A 21,531-nucleotide genomic window follows, 5' to 3' on the forward strand; every position below is an offset into this window, starting at 1 on the left:
ACTGCTTCCATCATAATAATAATATTAATTATCATTAATGTAATAATATCATATAATAATACAATTAATATATTATATAACATACCGCAGAATATACATATCATAATTATATGGTATATAATTATATAATATATTACATAATATAATATATTATGTATATTATAATTAACATACGATATATTTACATGACATATTTATATAATATATTTATATTATATATTTATATCATATACATTATACACTATATTATATTATATATATTATATATTATATTATGCACATTACAGGTACAATATATACAAAGATAATTATTTATATTATGTTATATTATATACCATAATTAATATATAATATTTTATATTATGCATCCATATAATATTTCTATATATTATATATATTATACATCTTACACCATATATTATATATTATCATATATAATATATAAGTACAATTATATGTTTATTATATATCATATTATAATATTCAATATTTTATATAATATAATCAATATACACCATCATATAATTATATGATATGTAATTATATAATAGTACATTATAATATATTACATAATATAATTAATATAATATTGATATAATATATCAATGTAATATAATATTAATATAATATTGATCATTATTAATATGATTATTCCGCCCCCGCCCCACGAAACCCGAAAGGCAACGTGCCCCTTTCTCTCGCTGTTACCTCAGAGTCCCCCTCATCTCCTGGTTCCAGCTCTTTGGGCTCCACCAGTCTCCAGCTGGAAGGGGAAGCAGAAGGGTCGGTGTTGGGCCGCCTCCCTCCCACCCCTTCGGCGTCCCCCCGACTTGGAGGACCCCCCCTCCAAACTCCTCCACGTTTCGGGCTCCCTCTCTCCCCCGCTCATCGGGTGTGTTGGCTAGGAACCGTCTCTAGAGGTTGCCAACTTGTACTTCCCAAGCGCTTAGTCCAGTGCTCTGCACACAGTAAGCGCTCAATAAATACGACTGAATGAATGAATGAATGACCAGCCCGACTGTCCAGGGAGCTGATGGGAGGTGGGGTGGGAGGAGCCCGGGCCTCACCCCAATCAATCAATCAATTGTATTTATTGAGCGCTTACTGTGTGCACAGCACTGGACTAAGCGCTTGGGAAGTTCGAGTCACACCGCCACCACTATCACCTCCCCACCACGACCGTACGGGACTGGATCCGCGTCGTCTCCCAAGCGCTCAGTACAGCGCCCTGCGCACAGTCAGCCCTCCAGAAATACGACTGAGTGATTCGGCGCTGCTAGCCCTGAACTGATAATAATAATAATAATAATGATGATGGCATTTGTACTCTGCACACAGTAAGCGCTCAATAAATATGACTGATGATTTGTTAAGCGCGTACTATGTGCAGAGCGCTGTTCTAAGCGCTGGGGGGGGGATACAAGGTGATCATAAACTTGCATTGGCAGGAAATCGAACCCGGGCCTCCCACGTGGCAGGCGAGAATTCTACCAATCAATCAATCGTATTTATTGAGCGCTTACTGTGTGCAGAGCACTGTACTAAGCCCTTGAACCACTGAACCACCAATGCCTACAACCCTTTCGGGTCCCACCCACCCTCTGGAGGGGTTACTGGCTGGCAGTTGATTCATTCATTCAATCGTATTTATTGAGCGCTTACTGTGTGCAGAGCACTGTACTAAGCGCTTGGGAAGTCCAAGTTGGCGACATACAGAGACGGTCCCTACCCAACAGCAGGCTCACAGTCTTGAAAAGCGAATGGGGAGAAATGTCGCCTGCGGGCCGGGTGGCTCCCATTCATTCTTTCAATCGTATTTATTGAGCGCTTACTGTGTGCAGAGCACCGTACCAAGTGCTGGGGAGGATACAATGTGATCAGGTTGTCATTCATTCATTCATTCATTCATTCAATCGTATTTATTGAGCACTTACTGTGTGCAGAGCACTGGACTAAGCGCTGGGGAGGATACAAGGTGATCAGGTTGTCATTCATTCATTCAATCGTATTTATTGAGTGCTTACTGTGTGCAGAGCACTGTACTAAGCGCTGGGGAGGATACAAGGTGATCAGGTTGTCATTCATTCATTCAATCATATTTATTGAGCGCTTACTATGTGCACAGCACTGTTCTAAGTGCTGGGGAGGATACAAGGTGATCAGGTTGTCATTCATTCATTCATTGAATCGTATTCATTGAGCGCTTACTGTGTGCAGAGCAGTCTACTAAGCGCTCGGGATGTATACGTCGTCCCACGTGGGGCTCCCAGTCTTCATCCCCATTTTACGGATGAGGGAACTGAGGCCCAGAGAAGCTAAGTGACTTGCCCAAGGTCACACAGCTGACAAACTTACTGTGTGCAGTAAGTGCTCTTTTCCCAATAATTCATTCATTCGTTCAATCCTATTTATTGAGCGCTTCCCGTGTGCAGAGCACTGGACTAAGCGCTTGGGAAGTCCAAGCTGGCAACATACAGAGACGGTCCCTACCCAACAGCGGGCTCCCAGTCTCATTTTTATTGAGCGCTGCCCGTGTGCAGAGCACTGTGCTAAGCGCTTGGGAAGTCCAAGTTGGCGGCATACAGAGACGGTCCCTACCCGACGACGGGCTCCCGTTCCTTCCCCGACCCCGAAGCTCCCGGGGCTACGTCTTCCGCTCCCGCGGCCCCGTCCCGTTCTCCCCGGAATCCCGCTCCCTCCCACGCCGGGTGGCGGGCCGGGCCTGAGGGGACGACGACGACGGTGGCGACTGTACCTCGGCGTCAGGATCTCCTTGTACTGCAGTTTCTCGACGCGAGCCGCGGCCGCCATGGACATTGGGATCACGATGTTGTTGATGTCATAGGAGCTCTCGGGCCTCTTCCTCTTCAGAGCCTGTTTGGGGCCCCCGCCGTGGGTGGCGGGGGGAAAAAACAAAAATAAGAGTAGGAAAAAATGACTACGAACGCCCGGTGGCATTAGAATCAAAAGGTCAGAGACGTAAAACACATCCACGATCAATCAATCGTATTTATTGGGCGCTGACTGTGTGCAGAGCACTGGACTGAGCGCTTGGGAAGTACAAGTTGGCAACACACCACGCTAGTTTGTCACTACCCTCCTCAGAACCCGGAAAACCTCGCTCCGTGTAATTCTGTTGCACTGCCCTCTCCCAATAATAATACTAATAATAACGCTTACTATGTGCAAAGCACTGTTCTAAGCGCTGGGGAGGATACAGAGTGCTCAGGTTGTCCCCTGCGGGGCTCCCAATCTTAATCCCCATTTTCCAGATGAGGTCACTGAGGCCCAGAGAAGTGAAGTGACTTGCCCAAAGTCACACAGCTGACAAGCTCATTCAGTCGTATTTATAATCATAATAATGGCATTTGTTAAGCGCTTACTATGTGCAAGGCACTGTTCTAAGCGCCGGGGAGGTCACAAGGCGATCAGGTTGTCCCACGGGGGGCTCACAGACTCAAACCCACGACCTGTGACTCCAAAGCCCGGGCTCTTTCCACTGAGCCACGCTGCTTCTCTGAGTGCTTATTCTCTGCCAGGCACTGTACTAGGCTCCGGGGTGGATATGAGAAAATCGGGATGGGCACAGTCCCTGTTCCACGTGGGGCTCACAGTCTCTATCCCCATTTTCCATATGAGGTCACTGAGGGCTAGAGAAAGGGCTCGGAGTCTCTATCCCCATTTTCCATATGAGGTCACCGAGGGCTAGAGAAAGGGCTCGGAGCCTCTATCCCCATTTTCCATATGAGGTCACTGAGAGATCAATCAATCAATCGATCAATCGTATTTATTGAGCGCTTACTCTGTGCAGAGCACTGTACTAAGCGCTTGGGAAGTACAAATTGGCAACACATAGAGACAGTCCCTACCCAACAGTGGGCTCACAGTCTAAAAGGGGGAGACGGAGAACAGAACCAAACATACCAACAAAATAAAATAAATAGGATAGAAATGCACAAGTAAAATAAATAAATAAATAAATGAATAGAGTAATAAATATGTAGAAAGGGCTCAGAGTCTCTATCCCCATTTTCCATATGAGGTCACTGAGGGCCAGAGAAACGAAGCGACTTGCCCAAGGTCACACACAAGACGAGTGGGCCAAATTAGAACCCAAGACCTCCTGATTCCCGGACCCTGTCCACGACGAGACTTGAGGAGCGGCGTGGCTCCGTGGAAAGAGCCCGGGCTCTGGAGTCAGAGGTCATGAGTTCGAATCCCGGCCCCACCACAAGCCTGCGGTGTGACCTCGGGCAAGTCACTTCACTTCTCTGAGCCTCAGTGACCTCATCTGTAAAAATGGGGATTAAGACTGTGAGCCCCACGTGGGACAACTTGATCACACTGTATCCCCCCCCCAGCGCTTAGAACAGTGCTTTGCACATAGTAAGCGCTTAACAAATGCCATTATTATTATTATTATTAGTATTACGAGGCGGCAGTTGGGCTCTCCCCTGGGGATGGACCACCTTCCTTGGCAACCGGGGTCCCCCCCAGAGCCCAGTGGGCCAGACTCACCGCGGGGTGGCCGGCCGGGGGCTGGGCGGCCGATGGCAGCGGGGGGCCGTCCGCCAGGTAGGGTGGCAGGTGGTTGGCCAGCGGGCTGGGTTTCGGCGGGTCGTGGCCGGGGGCGAACAGCCGGTGGTTGGCCGGGGCCGCTCCGCGCAGGTGGCGTTCCCCTTTGCGAGGCGGGCCTGCGCCGGGATGGACAGCACCCGTCACCCGCGGAGCCGTGACACCCCCCCCCCCCCCCCGCCGCCGCCGCCTTCCCGGACCCCGCGCGGCCCCGTCTGCGGGCAAACCTACCGGTCAGGGCGACGGGGGACGGAGCGAGCACCGGGTAAGCCGCCGTGAGCACCTGGGCCCCCTGACTCAGCTGGGACATCTTCAGGGCCTTGTACGAGAGTCGATCCTCTTTCAGGAGGGCCTCGAAGCGCAAGTGAAGAGGGCTGCCTAGAGAGAAGAGGAGAGGACGGATCATTCCGGGGGCCGGGAGGAGCCCCCGCCACACGGGCCGGCCCCGCTCTGTCCTCTGGGGCTTCTTCTAGACTGGGAGCCCGCTCTCTCGTTCATTCATTCATTCAATCGTCGTTCATTCATTCATTCATTCAATCGTCTTTATTGAGCGCTTCCTGTGTGCAGAGCACTGGACTAAGCGCTTGGGAAGTCCAAGTTGGCCACATATAAGGCCTCATCCTCCAGGAGGCCTTCCCAGACTGAGCCCCCTCCTCCCCCTCCCCACAGCACCTGTATACACGTATATATGTGTGTACGGATTTATTACTCTATTTTATTCGTACGTATTCTATTTACTTTATTTTGTTAATATGGTTTGTTTTTTTGTCGTCTGTCTCCCCCTTCTAGACTGTGAGCCCGCTGTCGGGAAAGGTCCCCACAGCACCTGTATACACGTATATATGTGTGTACGGATTTATTACTCTATTTTATTTGTACACATTCTATTTACTTTATTTTGTTAATATGGTTTTTTTTTTTGTCGTCTGTCTCCCCCTTCTAGACTGTGAGCCCACTGTCGGGAAAGGTCCCCACAGCACCTGTATACATGTATATATGTGTGTACGGATTTATTACTCTATTTTATTTGTACACATTCTATTTACTTTATTTTGTTAATATGTTTGTTTTTTTTTTGTCGTCTGTCTCCCCCTTCTAGACTGTGAGCCCGCTGTCGGGAAAGGTCCCCACAGCACCTGTATACACGTATATATGTGTGTACGGATTTATTACTCTATTTTATTTGTACACATTCTATTTACTTTATTTTGTTAATATGGTTTTTTTTTTTGTCGTCTGTCTCCCCCTTCTAGACTGTGAGCCCGCTGTCGGGAAAGGTCCCCACAGCACCTGTATACATGTATATATGTGTGTACGGATTTATTACTCTATTTTATTTGTACACATTCTATTTACTTTATTTTGTTAATATGTTTGATTTTTTTTGTCGTCTGTCTCCCCCTTCTAGACTGTGAGCCCGCTGTCGGGAAAGGTCCCCACAGCACCTGTATACATGTATATATGTGTGTACGGATTTATTACTCTATTTTATTTGTACACATTCTATTTACTTTATTTTGTTAATATGTTTGTTTTTTTTTGTCGTCTGTCTCCCCCTTCTAGACTGTGAGCCCGCTGTCGGGAAAGGTCCCCACAGCACCTGTATACATGTATATATGTGTGTACGGATTTATTACTCTATTTTATTTGTACGTATTCTATTTACTTTATTTTGTTAATATGGTTTTTTTTTTTTGTCGTCTGTCTCCCCCTTCTAGACTGTGAGCCCGCTGTCGGGAAAGGTCCCCACAGCACCTGTATACACGTATATATGTGTGTATGGACTTATTACTCTATTTTATTTGTACATATTCTATTTATTTTATTTTGTTAATAAGTTTTTTTTTTTGTCGTCTGTCTCCCCCTTCTAGACTGTGAGCCCGCTGTCGGGAAAGGTCCCCACAGCACCTGTATACATGTATATATGTGTGTACGGATTTATTACTCTATTTTATTTGTACGTATTCTATTTATTTTATTTTGTTAATATGTTTTTTTTTTTTGGGTCGTCTGTCTCCCCCTTCTAGACTGTGAGCCCACTGTCGGGAAAGGGACCGTCTCTAGATGTTGCCAACTTGGACTTCCCAAGCGCTTAGTCCAGTGCTCTGCACACAGGAAGCGCTCAATAAATACGATTGAATGAGGGAGGATGAATGAAGGGAGCAAGTCAGGGTGTTGCAGAAGGGAGTGGGAGAAGAGGAGAGAAGTGTTTAGTCAGGGAAGGCCGCCTACATGTTTTGTTTTCATTCATTCAATCGTATTTATTGAGCACTTACTGTGTGCAGAGCACTGTGCTAAGCGCTTGTTTTGTTGTCTGTCTCCCCCTTCTAGACTGTGAGCCCGCTGTCGGGTAGGGACCGTCTCCAGATGTTGCCGACTTGGACTCCCCAAGCGCTTAGTCCAGTGGTCTGCACACAGGAAGCGCTCAATAAATACGACTGAATGAATGAATGAATGAGGGAGGATGAATGAAGGGAGCAAGTCAGGGTGTTGCAGAAGGGAGTGGGAGAAGAGGAGAGAAGTGTTTAGTCAGGGAAGGCCGCCTACATGTTTTGTTTTCATTCATTCAATCGTATTTATTGAGCACTTACTGTGTGCAGAGCACTGTGCTAAGCGCTTGTTTTGTTGTCTGTCTCCCCCTTCTAGACGGTGAGCCCGCTGTCGGGTAGGGACCGTCTCCAGATGTTGCCGACTTGGACTTCCCAAGCGCTTAGTACAGTGCTCTGCACACAGGAAGCGCCCAATAAATACGACTGAATGAATGGAGCCACGCGGGGCTAGAGAAGCAGCGTGGCTCAGTGGAAAGAGCCCGGGCTTTGGAGTCAGAGGTCATGGGTTCAAATCCCGGCTCCACCACTTATCAGCTGTGTGACTTTGGGCAAGTCACTTAACTTCTCGGGGCCTCAGTTCCCTCATCTGTAAAATGTGGATTAAGACTGTGAGCCCCACATGGGACAACCTGATCACCTTGTATTCTCCCCAGCGCTTAGAACAGTGCTTTGTACATAGTAAGCGCTTAATAAATGCTATCCTTATTATTATTATCTCCAGAAGTCTACTGCCAGTGGCCCCTAAAATGCCATCCCTTCCCTGAGGCAAAATAGCTCCTCGGGATCTGCGGGGATCTGGAGAAGCGGGGCCTGTTCTCTCGCTCTCCTTTTATTATCGTGTCTCAATCAATCAATCATATTTATTGAGCGCTTACTGTGTGCAGAGCACTGTACTAAGCGCTTGGGAAGTACAAGTTGGCAACATATACAGACGGTCCCTACCCAACAGTGGGCTCACAGTCTAAGTGCTTTCCGTGTGCGAGGCACTGTACTGAGCGCTGTGCTGCCCCCGCTCACCTCGCTACCGACACAGCAGAAGCCGAGTCTGAAAACTCTCAGGGTTGAGCCAGCTTTTGGCACTTTTTGGGCTTGGAGACACCAAATTGGGGGTGATTTCTGACTCCGCTACCCAGCTCTATCCTTTGTCTGGAACCCCTGGGGCCGGCGCTGAAATTCAGATCAGCCCGCCCGCCCCTCCGCGACACGGCCCGCGCGTCCCACGCCGAAAAGAGTTGCCACGGAGTTCTTCCCGTTGACGGCCACTTTGTTGAAATGAATCAATTAGCCACACGTGCGCCTGCCCGCCCATTCCCGGCCTTCCCCCCACCCCGAGGCCCAAGCCATCCTCGCTGCCAAGAGGACAGCTGTGTTCCAGAACATTCCCATTCCTTGCATCTGTCCGGAAAAGGCTCCCGGCGACTGCAGGGAGGAATTTCCCCAAGCGATGCCGGAGGACGGGCCTACGCCTCGGCGCTTCTCATGCTAACTACCGCCCAGGGCCTCTACTAGTTGCTCCGCCTCATTCACACATTCATTCAATCGTATTTATTGAGCGCTTCCTGTGTGCAGAGCACTGGACTAAGCGCTTGGGAAGTCCACGTTGGCAACATCTAGAGACGGTCCCTACCCAACAGCGGGCTCAAAGTTTAGTTTGTACATATATATATATATATATATTTATTTATTCATTCATTCATTTATTTATTTTACTTTTACTTGTACATATCTATTCTATTTATTTTATTTTGTTAGTGCGTTTGGTTTTGTTCTCTGTCTCCCCCTTTTCAGCCTGCGAGCCCACTGCTGGGTAGGGACTGTCTCTATATGTTGCCAACTTGGACTTCCCAAGCGCTTAGTACAGTGCTCTGCACACAGTAAGCGCTCAATAAATACGATTGATTGATTGATTGACCCCTCCCGCCTCCCCCCTTTCTCTCTCTCTCTCTCTCTCTCTCTGTCACACACACACAAATACACACACACACACACACACGTATGTACTGGTGTGTGTGTGGCATTTTCTGAGGCTTAGAGAATCAGAGTGGGGGAAAGAGGGAATTGCAATAGCCGTGTTGGGAGCAGAGAAATTCCTAACCTTGGCTCTGCCCTTCCCTCATTCATTCGTTTGTATTTATTCATCGCTTAGTGTGTGCAGAGTACTGTGCAAAGCACTTGGGAGAGCGCAGTACAACAATAACCAGACACAATTCCCTAGCCACAGCGAGCTTACAGTCGAGAGAGAGACTGCTGCCCTGATGCCATTGCCCTCGACTGCTTAGTCGAACCCAACGGATCACGAATAAAGCGACTGGGGAAGGGAGGAGGAGGGAGGAAGGGTGGCGAGGGCCGGGAGCCGACTGACTCACCGTGAGGGAATGAGAGGATGGGATGGAAACCGGAGTCCAGCAGGCCGATTCGCTCTTCCAAGGTCATGGCGGTGACGTCGATGGCCTGCACGGCGGCCTTGCAGGCGCACAGGATGCAAGTCTGAGGCCACTCGCAGCTACACTTCACTGGGAGAGGTTTCTGAGGCTGCAAGGGAGGACGGAGAAACAAACCAAGGAGTCCCGATACTTGGAGCGGTTGGTTTACGACTACTACTGTGGCCGCTCCCCCCAAATTGCGGCGTTTACAATAATAATAGTGGGAATTACGGTATTTGCTAAGTGCTTACTAAGTGCCAGGCACTGCACTAAGCGCTGGGGTGATAATAATAATGACGATGGCATTTGTTAAGTGCTTCCTAAGTGCCAGGCACTGTACTAAGCGCTGGGGTGATAATAATAATGATGATGGCATTTGTTAAGTGCTTACTAAGCGCTGGGGTAATAATAATTATGATGATGGCATTTGTTAAGTGCTTACTAAGTGCCAGGCACTGCACTAAGCGCTGGGGTGATGATAATAATGATGATGGCATTTGTTAAGCGCTTACTAAGTGCCAGGCACTGTACTAAGCACTGGGATGATAATAATAATGATGATGGCATTTGTTAAGTGCTTACTAAGCGCTGGGGTAATAATAATTATGATGATGGCATTTGTTAAGTGCTTACTAAGTGCCAGGCACTGCACTAAGCGCTGGGGTGATGATAATAATGATGATGGCATTTGTTAAGCGCTTACTAAGTGCCAGGCACTGTACTAAGCACTGGGATGATAATAATAATGATGATGGCATTTGTTAAGTGCTTACTAAGCGCTGGGGTAATAATAATGATAATGATGATGGCATTTGTTAAGTGCTTACTAAGCGCTGGGGTAATAATAATAATAATGATGATGGCATTTGTTAAGTGCTTACTAAGTGCCAGGCACTGTACTAAGCGCTGGGGTGATAATAATAATGATGATGGCATTTGTTAAGCGCTTACTAAGTGCCAGACACTGTACTAAGCGCTGGGGTAATAGTAATAATAATGATGATGGCATTTGTTAAGTGCTTACTAAGTGCCAGGCACTGTGCTAAGCGCTGGAGTGATAATAATAATGATGATGGCATTTGTTAAGCGCTTACTAAGTGCCAGGCACTGTACTAAGCTTTGGGGTGATAATAATAATGAGGATGGCATTTGTTAAGCTCTTACGAAGTGCCAGGCACTGTACTAAGCGCTGGGGTGATAATAATAATGAGGATGGCATTTGTTAAGCGCTTACTAAGTGCCAGGCACTGTACTAAGCACTGGGGTAGTAATAATAATAATAATGATGATGGCATTTGTTAAGCGCTTACTATGTGCCAAGCACTGTTCTAAGCGCTGGGGGGGATACAAGGTGATCACGTTGTCCCGCGTGGGGCTCACGGTCTTCATGTCCATTACACAGATGAGGTACCAGGCTCAGAGAAGCCAAGTGCCTTGCCCAAGGTGACACAGCAGACACGTGGGGGAGCCGGGATTAGAACCCGTGACCTCTGACTCCCAAGCCCGGGCTCTTCCCACGGAGCCACGCCGCAGGCAAATCAGGGCTGGCACGGTCCCCATCCCACCCGGGGCTCAGGGTCTCCACCCGCACTTTACGGGCAACTGAGGCACAGAGGACGTGAAGCGACCGGCCCAAGGTCAAGTGGTTGGGTAGCGACCGTCTCTATATGTTGCCAACTTGTCCTTCCCAAGCGCTTAGTCCAGTGCTCTGCACACGGTAAGCGCTCAATAAATACGATTGATGATGATGATGGCGGGGCTGGGATTAGGAGCCACGATCTTCCGATTCCCAGGCCCGTGCTCTCTCTGGCGCGTACTATGTGCCAAAAGCCAGGAAGCGGCTCAGGGTCCTTTTCCGCCCCCGACCCCTCGCAGTGTTTCGCGGAAGGCCCGGAGGCCCACGGGAGGCTGCCTCATTCTGAAGCGCTTAGTACAGTGCCAAGTGCTTAGTACAGTGCTCTGCACATAGTAAGCGCTCAATAAATACGACTGATGATGAGAAGCGGCGTCCTCTTGGACGGCGTTCAAACGGAAGCGAGTCACTAATCGCCATTTCATCCAAAGGGGTGGGCCGGGCTGATCGAATCCCCATTGCCATCCGTCCGTCGGCCGTATTTGTCAAGTGCTTACTGCGGGGCAGGGCGCTGCACTAATAATAATAATAATTTTGGTATTTGTTAAGCGCTTACTATGTGCAGAGCACTGTTCTAAGCACTGGGGAGGACACAAGGTGATCAAGTTGTCCCACGGGAGGCTCACAGTTTTAATCCTCATTTTCCAGATGAGGGAACTGAGGCTCAGAGAAGTGAAGTGCCTCACCCAAAGTCACCCAGCTGACGATTGGCGGAGCCGGAATTCGAACCCATGACCTCGGACTCCAAAGCCCGGGCGCTTTCCACCGAGCCACGCTGCTTACAACACTGTCCTAAACACTAAGTGCTTAGATACATCCCCTGCCTACGGCAAGCTTATGGTCTAGCGGGGGAGGCGGGCGTTAATATCAATCGGGGCAGGACGGATCCGTACAGTGCTCTTAGTACAGTGCTCTGCACATAGTAAGCGCTCAATAAATACGATTGATTGATTGATCCGGCCGTAAATGGAGGGCAAAGGGAAAAATCGGGGCGACGCGGAAGCGGGTGGGAGCAAGATTTCGGAGCTTCTCCCCCTTTGAGCAGTTCCGCCCTCTGCTCCGCGTGACGAGCGGCTCGGCTTGGGGAGGGTCCTCGTCGTTATTTCCACGACACATTTTACGGACCGGCAACATCGCTCCGCGCGTTCCTCGGAAAACCGGCCGCCGGGAAAGGAAGGCGGGGGTGAAGGGGTTTTACGGGGGCTGGGGGTGAAGGGGTTTTACGGGATCTCGGCCGAACCGCTTCCGGCGGGCCGTCTGAGGCGATTTGGCTGGCGTTCATTCATTCAATCGTATTTACTGAGCGCTTACTGTGCCAAGAGCACTGTACTAAGCGCTCGGAAAGCACAGTTCGGCTACACGCAACGACCCAACAACGGGAAAGGCCCCGCCGGGGTCGGAGTGGTGAGCGGGGAGACAGAGGACGCTGAGGAGGTTGGCAAGCCTGGGCGCCAGAGGACCTGGGTTCTAATCCTGACTCCTCCTTTTATTATTTTTTTTAAAATAGCATTTGTTAAGCGCTTACTCTGGGCCAAACACATAGGAAGGTAATCAGGTTGGGGCTCACGCTCTTCATATCTGTAATTTTACTTCTTTGTATCCATGTCGGGCCTGGGAGCCAGAGGGACCTGGGTTCTAATCCTGACTCCTCCTTTTATTATTTTTTTTAAAAATAATAAGCGCTGTGAGGGATACAAGGTCATCAGGTTGTCCCACACAGGGCTCACAGTCTTCATCCCCATTTTCCAGATGAGGCAACTGAGGCCCAGAGAAGTGAAGTGACTTGCCCAAGGTCGCACAGCTGACAATTGGCAGAGCCAGGATTTGGACCCATGACTTCTGACTCCAAAACCCATGCTCTTTCCCACCGAGTCACGCTGCTTCTCTTCTAAGTGCTTAATAGATACCATCGGTAGTATTATTAGTAAGCGCTTCACAGATACCCATTTTTTTCTTTTAAAAAAAGGGGAGCTGACGGTCCACGCTGCTTCTCTTATAAGTGCTTAATAGATACCATCGGTAGTATTATTAGTAAGCGCTTCACAGATACCCATTTTCTCTTTTAAAAAAAGGGGAGCTGACGGTCCACGCTGCTTCTAAGTGCTTAATAGATACCATCGCTGGTATTATTAGTAAGCGCTTCACAGATACCCATTTTTTCTTTTTAAAAAAAGGGGAGCTGACGGTCCACTGGGGGGGATGGACGCGGGGAGCGGCGGGAAGGCGAGGCCGCCCGGGGGGTCCCACTTACCTTTCTGCTGAGGTACGAGACGGCGTCGGTGCGGAGTAGCCGGCGCTTCCTGTAGCGGCACAGAGGGCGGCTCCGGGCAGCGATGCAGCTGCTGTCGGGCGGAGAGACAAGGTTGACGGGGGAGTCCCACCGCTTTCGCTTGCCTAGGCTCTCGTCGGGGCCGGGGCCGCCAGCCGAGGGGTTAGGTCGCAAACTGCCGGCCGGAGAGAGACAAGTCACACGCTTAAGGCTGGGCCGGGCCGCGGGCTGCCCCCCAGAAAGGGATGGTGATGTACCCTCGTCTCCCCTTTTACCGCCCGGTGAGGGAACCTGACAGAATCCCGCGGACCCCAGGGACGAATTTATACCCAACCAAAAGTGAGACAGATGCAGACACCCCCACACAACCTCCTCTTATTCTTACTTCCAATGTAATTTTTAATAAAGGAACTCCCTCCGCCCTCCCAAAACCACCTGCAAGGCCCGATGAGAGGAGCCCACAGGCCTCCTTCCCCAGCCTCAAATTCCACTATGTCCACCTCCCGCTCGGCGTGTGTCCAAAAAGAAATAATAAACCCGGCAAATCGGAGTGACTTTTTCCCTCCACGTTCTGCTTAATCCCATTTCCTCATCGAAAGACCCGTTCCGGTGTCCTAATCTTCTCATTCCTTCGAACGAGCGAACTGGCCAAGGCCCCCTTTACTCTTTGCTCTCCTTCCCGCCTCAGTGGCTTCTTTCCCATCACGTGTCCACCCCAACAGCCCCGGCCGTTTCCACGGTCGGAAGGCTCCAACCCGGTTTCGCTTCCTCTGGGAAACTTCCTGAAACCAGATGAGACGGTGAAGGCGGCCATCTCCCCGCGGACGCTCGGTCACGGCCTCCCGGGAAGGGGAGCCGGGAATCCTTCCTAACGAGAAACATGGGGGGCCGTGTCCGTCTGTTATCTTAAGCCGGCGAACGTCCGGAGGAAGGAGATCCCCACGCGTGGTCTCCTTTTCCCTCCATCCTGCTCCCTCCCTCCCCGGCGCTCCCGGCCCGCCCCTCATCGGACCCTCTTATTAGAATTTATTGTGTTGCCAATTTGTACTTCCCAAGCGCTTAGTACAGTGCTCTGCACATAGTAAGCGCTCAATAAATACGATTGATTGATTGATTGATTGATTCCTCTTCTCAGGAGTTCGGACGGCTGGCGTGCCTTTCTCCGTCACGGGTCTTAAATAACGATAACAATAAGCGCTCCATAAAAACGACTGAATGACTTGAATGGATGATGGTGTTTGTTAGGCGCTTACTATGTGCCAGGCACTGTTTTAAGCACCGGGGTTGATACAAGGTAGATCTGCTTTGACACAGTCCCTACCCCACACGGGGTTCACAGTCTTCACCCCCATTTTACAGAGGAGGGGGATGAGGTACAGGGAAGTGAAGTGACTCGCCCAAGGTCTCAAGGCAGACAAGTGGAGGAGGCGGGATTAGAACCCAGGTCCTCCTGATTCCATGTTCTATCTACTGGGCCACGCTGCAATGTGGCCCGGGAATGATACCATAATGATAATCATCATCAGTGGCGTTAACTGGGCGCTTCGCATTCATTCATTCATTCAGTCGTATTTATTGAGCGCTTACTGTGTGCAGAGCGCTGTACTGAGTGCCCGGGAAGAGTACAACACAGTTGGCGGCCACGTTCCCAGCCCACAACATGCTAACAGCATAGAGAGGCAGGCAGACCTTAATATAAATACGCAAACTACGGGTAAGCAGCGTGGCTCAGTGGAAAGAGCCCGGGCTCAGGAGTCAGAGGTTGTGGGTTCTAATCCCGGCACCCCCACTTGTCTGCGCTGCGTGACTTTGGGCAAGTCACTTCACTTCTCTGGGCCTCAGTGACCACATCTGTAAAATGGGGATGAAGACTGTGAGCCCCAACCTGATGACCTTGTATCTACCCCAGCGCTCAGAACAGTGTTTGGCACATAGTAAGCGCTTAACAAATATCATAATCGTTATATTATTATTACACAGGGCGCTCAAAGACAGTCATCTCGCCTAGGAAGGAAAAGCTTGGAAAAACCAAGTTCATTCCGAGTCATCGCGTTACCAACCTGAAAGGAGCTCGGTACCCTGCGGCCCAGGAGCCCAGTTAGAGCCTCCAATTTAGCAACCGCCGAATGAGCTGTTGGGTAGGGACTGTCTCTATACTTGGACTTCCCAAGCGCTTAGTACAGTGCTCTGCACACAGTAAGCGCTCAATAAATACGACTGAATGAATGAATGAATGAATCAAAAACCACCGGAGTCCTTTAACCCAGCCTATAAATTCTAATAAAGGCAACCCGCCTCGTTTTGTTCGGGCAAGACGGGAAGCAAATCCCCGAGAAAACCCTGCCCTGATCTTTATTTTCAGTCACCTGGAAAAGGCTACTAGATCATGATTTTTTTTTGGGGGGGGGGGGGGGGGGGGCGGGGATGATGTGGTGGGGAGCATTTTCATCTCATCAGATTATTCCTCAAATGCTCCGCTGGGCAATTCCGGGGATTTGCTGACACAGTTCCTGACCCAGCAGTCTGAGATTCCCTCGTTTCCGGAGCAACGTTCCCGAGAGGAGGTGCCTGGGCGGTCTCCTGCTTCTCAGGGACCCCCGTGGCTGTCCTCCCTTCCCTCCCCCAAAACTGCACCAGAGGCTCTTCTGCGCTTTCCGACCTCCCCCTCTTCCTCCCCACTTCCCAGGCCTTTCCCGACAGATAAAGGGATAAGAGATGCCCCCTCACTCTCGCTCTCTCCACGGCAATCTCCTCCCTCCTGGGAGCTGGGACATTAAAGGGCCCAGAATGGCTACGTTTCAACCTCAGAGAAGCAGCGTGGCTCAGTGGAAAAGAGCCCGGGCTTTGGAGTCAGAGGTCATGGGTTCAAACCCCGGCTCCGCCAACTGTCAGCTGGGTGACTTTGGGCAAGTCACTTCACTTCTCTGGGCCTCAGCTGCCTCATCTGTAAAATGGGGATTGAGACCGTGAGCCCCACGTGGGACAACCTGATCACCTTGTGACATCCCCAGCGCTTAGAATGGTGCTTTGCACATAGTAAGCGCTTAATAAATGCCATCATCATCATCATCATCATCAACCGGCTCGGGAAGGGAAACTACAACGGCCAAAAAAAAAAAGAGAGAGAAAAATCGCACCAGGCTGGGAGGCCAGTAAGTGGGAGATCGGAAAGCCTGAGTCCGAGCGGGGAATATTTCAAAAGGGCCCTCTCTTCCGGCCGCCCCGGAGGGGGACGCGGGAGGCCGCGTGTGCTAGCCCCTGGATCGAGGACCAGATCTCCCCTGGGACCACGGGACTCAAGCGACCGGCTCCGCTTTGAGATCCCGGTCCGTCCGCTGGAGTGGGGAATCCTCACCGGTGCTCTGAGCAGACGCTTGCTTCCCGAGGAAGGCCGGCCCGTGGGGCTGGGGCTCCTGACCCGGGTGGGCCCTGGGTTTGTGGCCCGGGAAGGAGGGGGAAGCTTCAGGCAGCAGATCGGCAAAGGTCGAACCTCCACTTCTTTTTTTCTTAACGGTATTTGTTAAGTGCTTACTATGTGCCATTCATTCATTCGATGGCATTTGTTGAGCACTTACTGCGCTCGGAGCACTGTGCTAAGAGCTTGGGAAGTACAAACCGCCACTGTTCTAACTGGGGGAAAACTTTGGCCTGAATATTGGAGTCCTGAAAGCAGAAATGCTAGTCCTGGGCTCGGAACCTGCTTATCAATTCGGTTAGACTGGACTCTCCCCAGCGCTTAGTACAGTGCTCTGCACTCAGTAAGCGCTCCAGGAACTGCCACTGGCTGGCGGATCATGTGCTGGAAACTGTACTAAGCGCTGGGGTTGATACAACAGAATCAGGATGGACACAATCCATGTTCCACATGGGGCTCACAGTCTTAATCTCCATTTTACAGGTGAGGAAACTGAGGCACAAAGAAGAGAAGTGACTCGCCCCAGATCATGCAGCAGACGGGAGGTGGAGCCGGGAGGAGAGCCCGGGTCCTTCTGACTCCTGGATTCGGGCTCTGAAATTTCATTCATTCATTCATTCATTCATTCATTCACTCACTCGATCCTATTTATTGAGCGCTTACTGTGTGCAGAGCACTGTACTGAGCGCTTGGGAAGTACAATTTGGCAACATATAGAGACGGTCCCTACCCAACAGTGGGCTCACAGTCTAGAAGGGGGAGAACCTGGCGACTCCCGGGGGAGGAACAGCACGATGAGGCCGCAGCGGGTGGGAAACTCCAGAGGCAGCTCAGGGATCCTCTGCCCTCACGTTGTTGGATTGGGAGGAGGGAGAATCCAGTCTTCCAGTGGGGGACGGGATGACTTTTGGGAAAAGCCGGGAGCCAGAGGTGGGGTGCCTAGGGATGGAGAGCGCTGACAACGTCTGTCAAACCGCTTTCGGAACGGGTCTAAATTTAAACCGCTAAAATTAAACGCCGGAGGTGCACTTTCTGGGGAGGAAAAAAAAAAAGCCCGAACTTTCTGGCTCGACTTTTCCAGACCTGCCTTGCCTAATGGAGGAGGGAGGAGGATGGCGGAGAAGAGGAGGAGGATACCTACACCATCCACAAAGGGGAAAATCTGAATAATGGGGGATTGGGAATACCAAACTGGGGTGGGAGGGTCAGAGAGCGCCTCGTCAACCTGATGAACTGGCCTCTACCTCAGCGCTTCCAACACTGCCTGACACACAGGAAGCGCCGCAAAAATATCATAATGTTGATAAGCACATTAGGGAACGAGAATAGGACCGGCGGACAGCAGTAGAAATAATAATAATGATAATAATAATGGCATTTATTAAGCGCTTACTATGTGCAAAGCACTGTTCTAAGCACCGGGGAGGTCACAAGGTGATCAGGTTGTCCCACGGGGGGCTCAGTCTTAATCCCCATTTTACAGCTGAGGGAACTGAGGCCAAGAGAAGCTGAAAGTCACACAGCTGACAATTGGCAGAGCCGAGATTTGAACCCATGAATCACTTAGTACACTGCTCTGCACATAGTGAGCGCTCAATAAATACCATCGATTAATCAATCCCTTCCAGGTAATCTCCGCCTCTCCCAACTTCATCTCCCCACGGGTTTCCGTTGAAACCGGTTTCATCCCCCCCGGCCTTACCTCCTTCCCTTCCCCACAGCACCTGTATATACGGATATATGTTTGTACGGATTTATTACTCTATTTATTTATTGATTTTACCTGTACATATCTGTCCTATTTATTTTATTTTGTTAATATGTTTGGTTTTGTTCTCTGTCTCCCCCTTCTAGACTATGAGCCTGCTGTTGGGTAGGGACTGTCTCTATATGTTGCCAATTTGTACTTCCCAAGCGCTTAGTACAGTGCTCTGCACCTAGTAAGCGCTCAACAAATACGATTGATGATGATGATGTTGGGTAGGGACCGTCTCTAGTATTTAATATCATAATATTGCTAGGGATGATGAGCACGTTAGGGAACGATAATAGGACCGGCGGACAGCAGTAGAAATAGTATTTGTTAAGTGACTGCTGTGTGCCGAGCACTGCGCTAAGCACTGGAAGACGATACTCGGGTGGGAATTAAGCATGGCCCCGGTTCCTTAAGGGGCTCACACGCGGAGAAGCAGTGTGGCCTAATGGTTAGAGCCCGGGACTTCACTTGGCAAATCAGAATTAAGATTATGAGCCTCATGGGGGACAGGGACTGCGTCCAACCTGATAACCTTGTACCTACCCCCGCCATTAGAACAGTGCTTGGCACATAGTAAGTCCGTAACAATGTTGCCAACTTGTACTTCCGAAGCGCTTAGTAATAATAATAATAATAATGATAATGATGGCATTTGTTAAGCGCTTACTATGTGCCAAGCACTGTTCTAAGCACTGGGGGGGGGGGGGGGGATACAATGTGATCAAGTTGTCCCACGTGGGGCTCACAGTCTTAATCCCCATTTTTACAGATGAGGGAACTGAGGCTCAGAGAAGTTAAGTGACTTGCCCAAGGTCACACAGCAGACTTGTGGTGGAGCCGGGATTCGAACCCCTGACCTCTGACTCCAAAGCCCGGGCTCCTTCCACTGAGCCACGCTGCTTCTCTAAAGCACTGTTCTAAGCGCCGGGGAGGTTGCAAGGTGATCGGGTTGTCCCACGGGGGGCTCCCAGTCTTCATCCCCACTTTACAGACGAGGTAACTGAGGCCCAGAGAAGTGAAGTGACTTGCCCAAAGTCACACAGCTGACAAGTGGCGGAGCCGGGATTTGAACCCCTGACCTCTGACTCCAAAGCCCGGGTTCTTTCCACTGAGCCACGCTGCTTCCCCTATAATAATAATGGCATTTGGTAAGCACTTACTATGTGCAAAGCACTGTTCTAAACACTGGGGGGATGCAAGGTGATCAGGTTGTCCCACGTGGGGCTCACAGTCTTAATCCCCATTTTACAGATGAGGTCACTGAGGCTCAGAGAAGTGAAGTGACTTGCCCAAGATCACACAGCAGACATGTGGCGGAGTCAGGATTCGAACCCATGACCTCTGACTCCAAATCCCGGGCTCTTTCCACTGAGCCATGCTGGTCCCTAGTACAGTGCTCTGCACACAGTAAGCGCTCAGTAAATACGATTGAATGAACTACCATCATTAGAAGCTGAGAAGCAGCGTGGCTCAGTGGAAAGAGCGCGGGCTTTGGAGTCAGAGGCCATGGGTTCAAATCCCAGCTCCGCCGATCGTCAGCTGGGTGACTCTGGGCAAGCCACTTCACTTCTCTGGGCCTCAGTTCCCTCATCGGTAAAATGGGGATTAAGACTGTCAGCTCGCCGTGGGACAACAGGATCACTTTGTAACCTCCCCAGTGCTTAGAACAGTGCTTTGTACATAGTAAGTGCTTAATAAATGCCATCATTATTATTATTATTATTCGAACCCATGACTTTCCAAAGTCCCGGGCTCTAGCCAGCACAACACTCTGCTCTTCCCGGCTGGGCTGCTGGCGGACCGTGCCTCGGGGCGCCGCGGGCGCCTTTCTCCCTTGTGTCCCTCCCTGGGCCCGGCCCCGGGGCGTGGGCGCCTGGGCCCCAGGGGGGAAGTTTGGCAATGGGTTCTGGTGCCAGGAGGGGCCAAGGACGGGGGGGGGGGGGGAAGGGGCGGAGGCGTCTCCCTGGGAACTGACGGGGCTTGGCTGGCGGCTCTGAGTTCTCTATCCCTACCTCTGCTACTAAATACTAACTCCTCACCCTGGGCTTCCAGGCTGTCCATCCCGTCGCCCCCTCCTCCCTCACCTCCCTTCTGTCCTTCTCCAGCCCAGCCCACACCCTCCGCTCCTCCACCGCTGATCTCCTCCCCGTACCTCGTTCTCGCCCGTCCCGCCGTCGATCCCCAGCCCACATCCTCCCCCGGGCCTGGAATGCCCCCAATCCCTCTGCCCATCCGCCAAGCTAGCTCTCTTCCTCCCAACAAAGCCCTACCAAGAGCTCACCTCCTCCAGGAGGCCTTCCCACACTGAGCCCCCTCTTTCCTCTCCCTGTCCTCCCACCTTACCTCCTTCCCCTCCCCACAGCACCTGGATATATGTACATATGTTTGTACGGATTTATTACTCTATTTTATTTGTACATATTTATACTATTTATTTTATTTTGTTAATATGTTTGGTTTTGTTGTCTGTCTCCCCCTTCTAGACTGTGAGCCCGCTGTTGGGTAGGGACCGGCTCTAGATGTTGCCAACTTGGACTTCCCAAGCGCTTAGTCCAGTGCTCTGCACACAGTAAGCACTCAATAAATACGATTGAATGAATGAATGACCGTCTCTATATGTTGCCAACTTGTACTTCCCAAACACTTAGTACAGTGCTCTGCACACAGTTAAGTGCTCAATAAATATGATTGAATGAATGACCATCTCTATATGTTGCCCACTTGTACTTCCCAAGCGCTTAGTACAGTGCTCTGCACACTGTAAGTGCTCAATACTATTGAATGAATGAATGACCGTCTCTATACATTGCCCACTTGTACTTCCCAAGCGCTTAGTCCAGTGCTCTGCACACAGTAAGCGCTCAATACGACTGAATGAATGAACGTCTCTATATGTTCATTCACTCATTCATTCAATCGTATTTATTGAGGGCTTACTGTGTGCACAGCACTGTACTAAGCGCTTGGAAAGTACAATTCGGCAACTGACAGAGACAATCCCTACCCAACAATGGGCTCATATGTTGCCGACTTGGACTTCCTAAGTGCTTAGTCCGGTGCTCTGCACACAGTAAGTGCTCAATAAATACGACTGAATGAATGAACTAATGGAGGGGGCAGGTTGTCCCCC

At 50.2% G+C, this 21,531-nt stretch overlaps 1 protein-coding gene across 1 annotated transcript in view; it reads right to left on the reverse strand.

The window, feature by feature from the left end:
* LOC119936071 (KAT8 regulatory NSL complex subunit 1-like) overlaps window positions 1-21,531 on the reverse strand; it is a 119,826-nt gene that overhangs the window by 2,032 nt on the left and 96,263 nt on the right. The window contains exons 6-11 of the mRNA XM_038755453.1: window positions 13,213-13,405; window positions 9,272-9,437; window positions 4,807-4,953; window positions 4,519-4,694; window positions 2,756-2,874; window positions 709-763 (exon numbers count right to left, since the gene is read on the reverse strand). Of these exons, the coding sequence (XP_038611381.1) occupies window positions 709-763; window positions 2,756-2,874; window positions 4,519-4,694; window positions 4,807-4,953; window positions 9,272-9,437; window positions 13,213-13,405 (856 nt within the window). The remainder of the gene's footprint in view (window positions 1-708; window positions 764-2,755; window positions 2,875-4,518; window positions 4,695-4,806; window positions 4,954-9,271; window positions 9,438-13,212; window positions 13,406-21,531) is intronic.

The sequence above is a fragment of the Tachyglossus aculeatus genome, chromosome 13 (assembly GCF_015852505.1).
Source record: "Tachyglossus aculeatus isolate mTacAcu1 chromosome 13, mTacAcu1.pri, whole genome shotgun sequence".
NCBI lineage: Eukaryota > Metazoa > Chordata > Mammalia > Monotremata > Tachyglossidae > Tachyglossus > Tachyglossus aculeatus.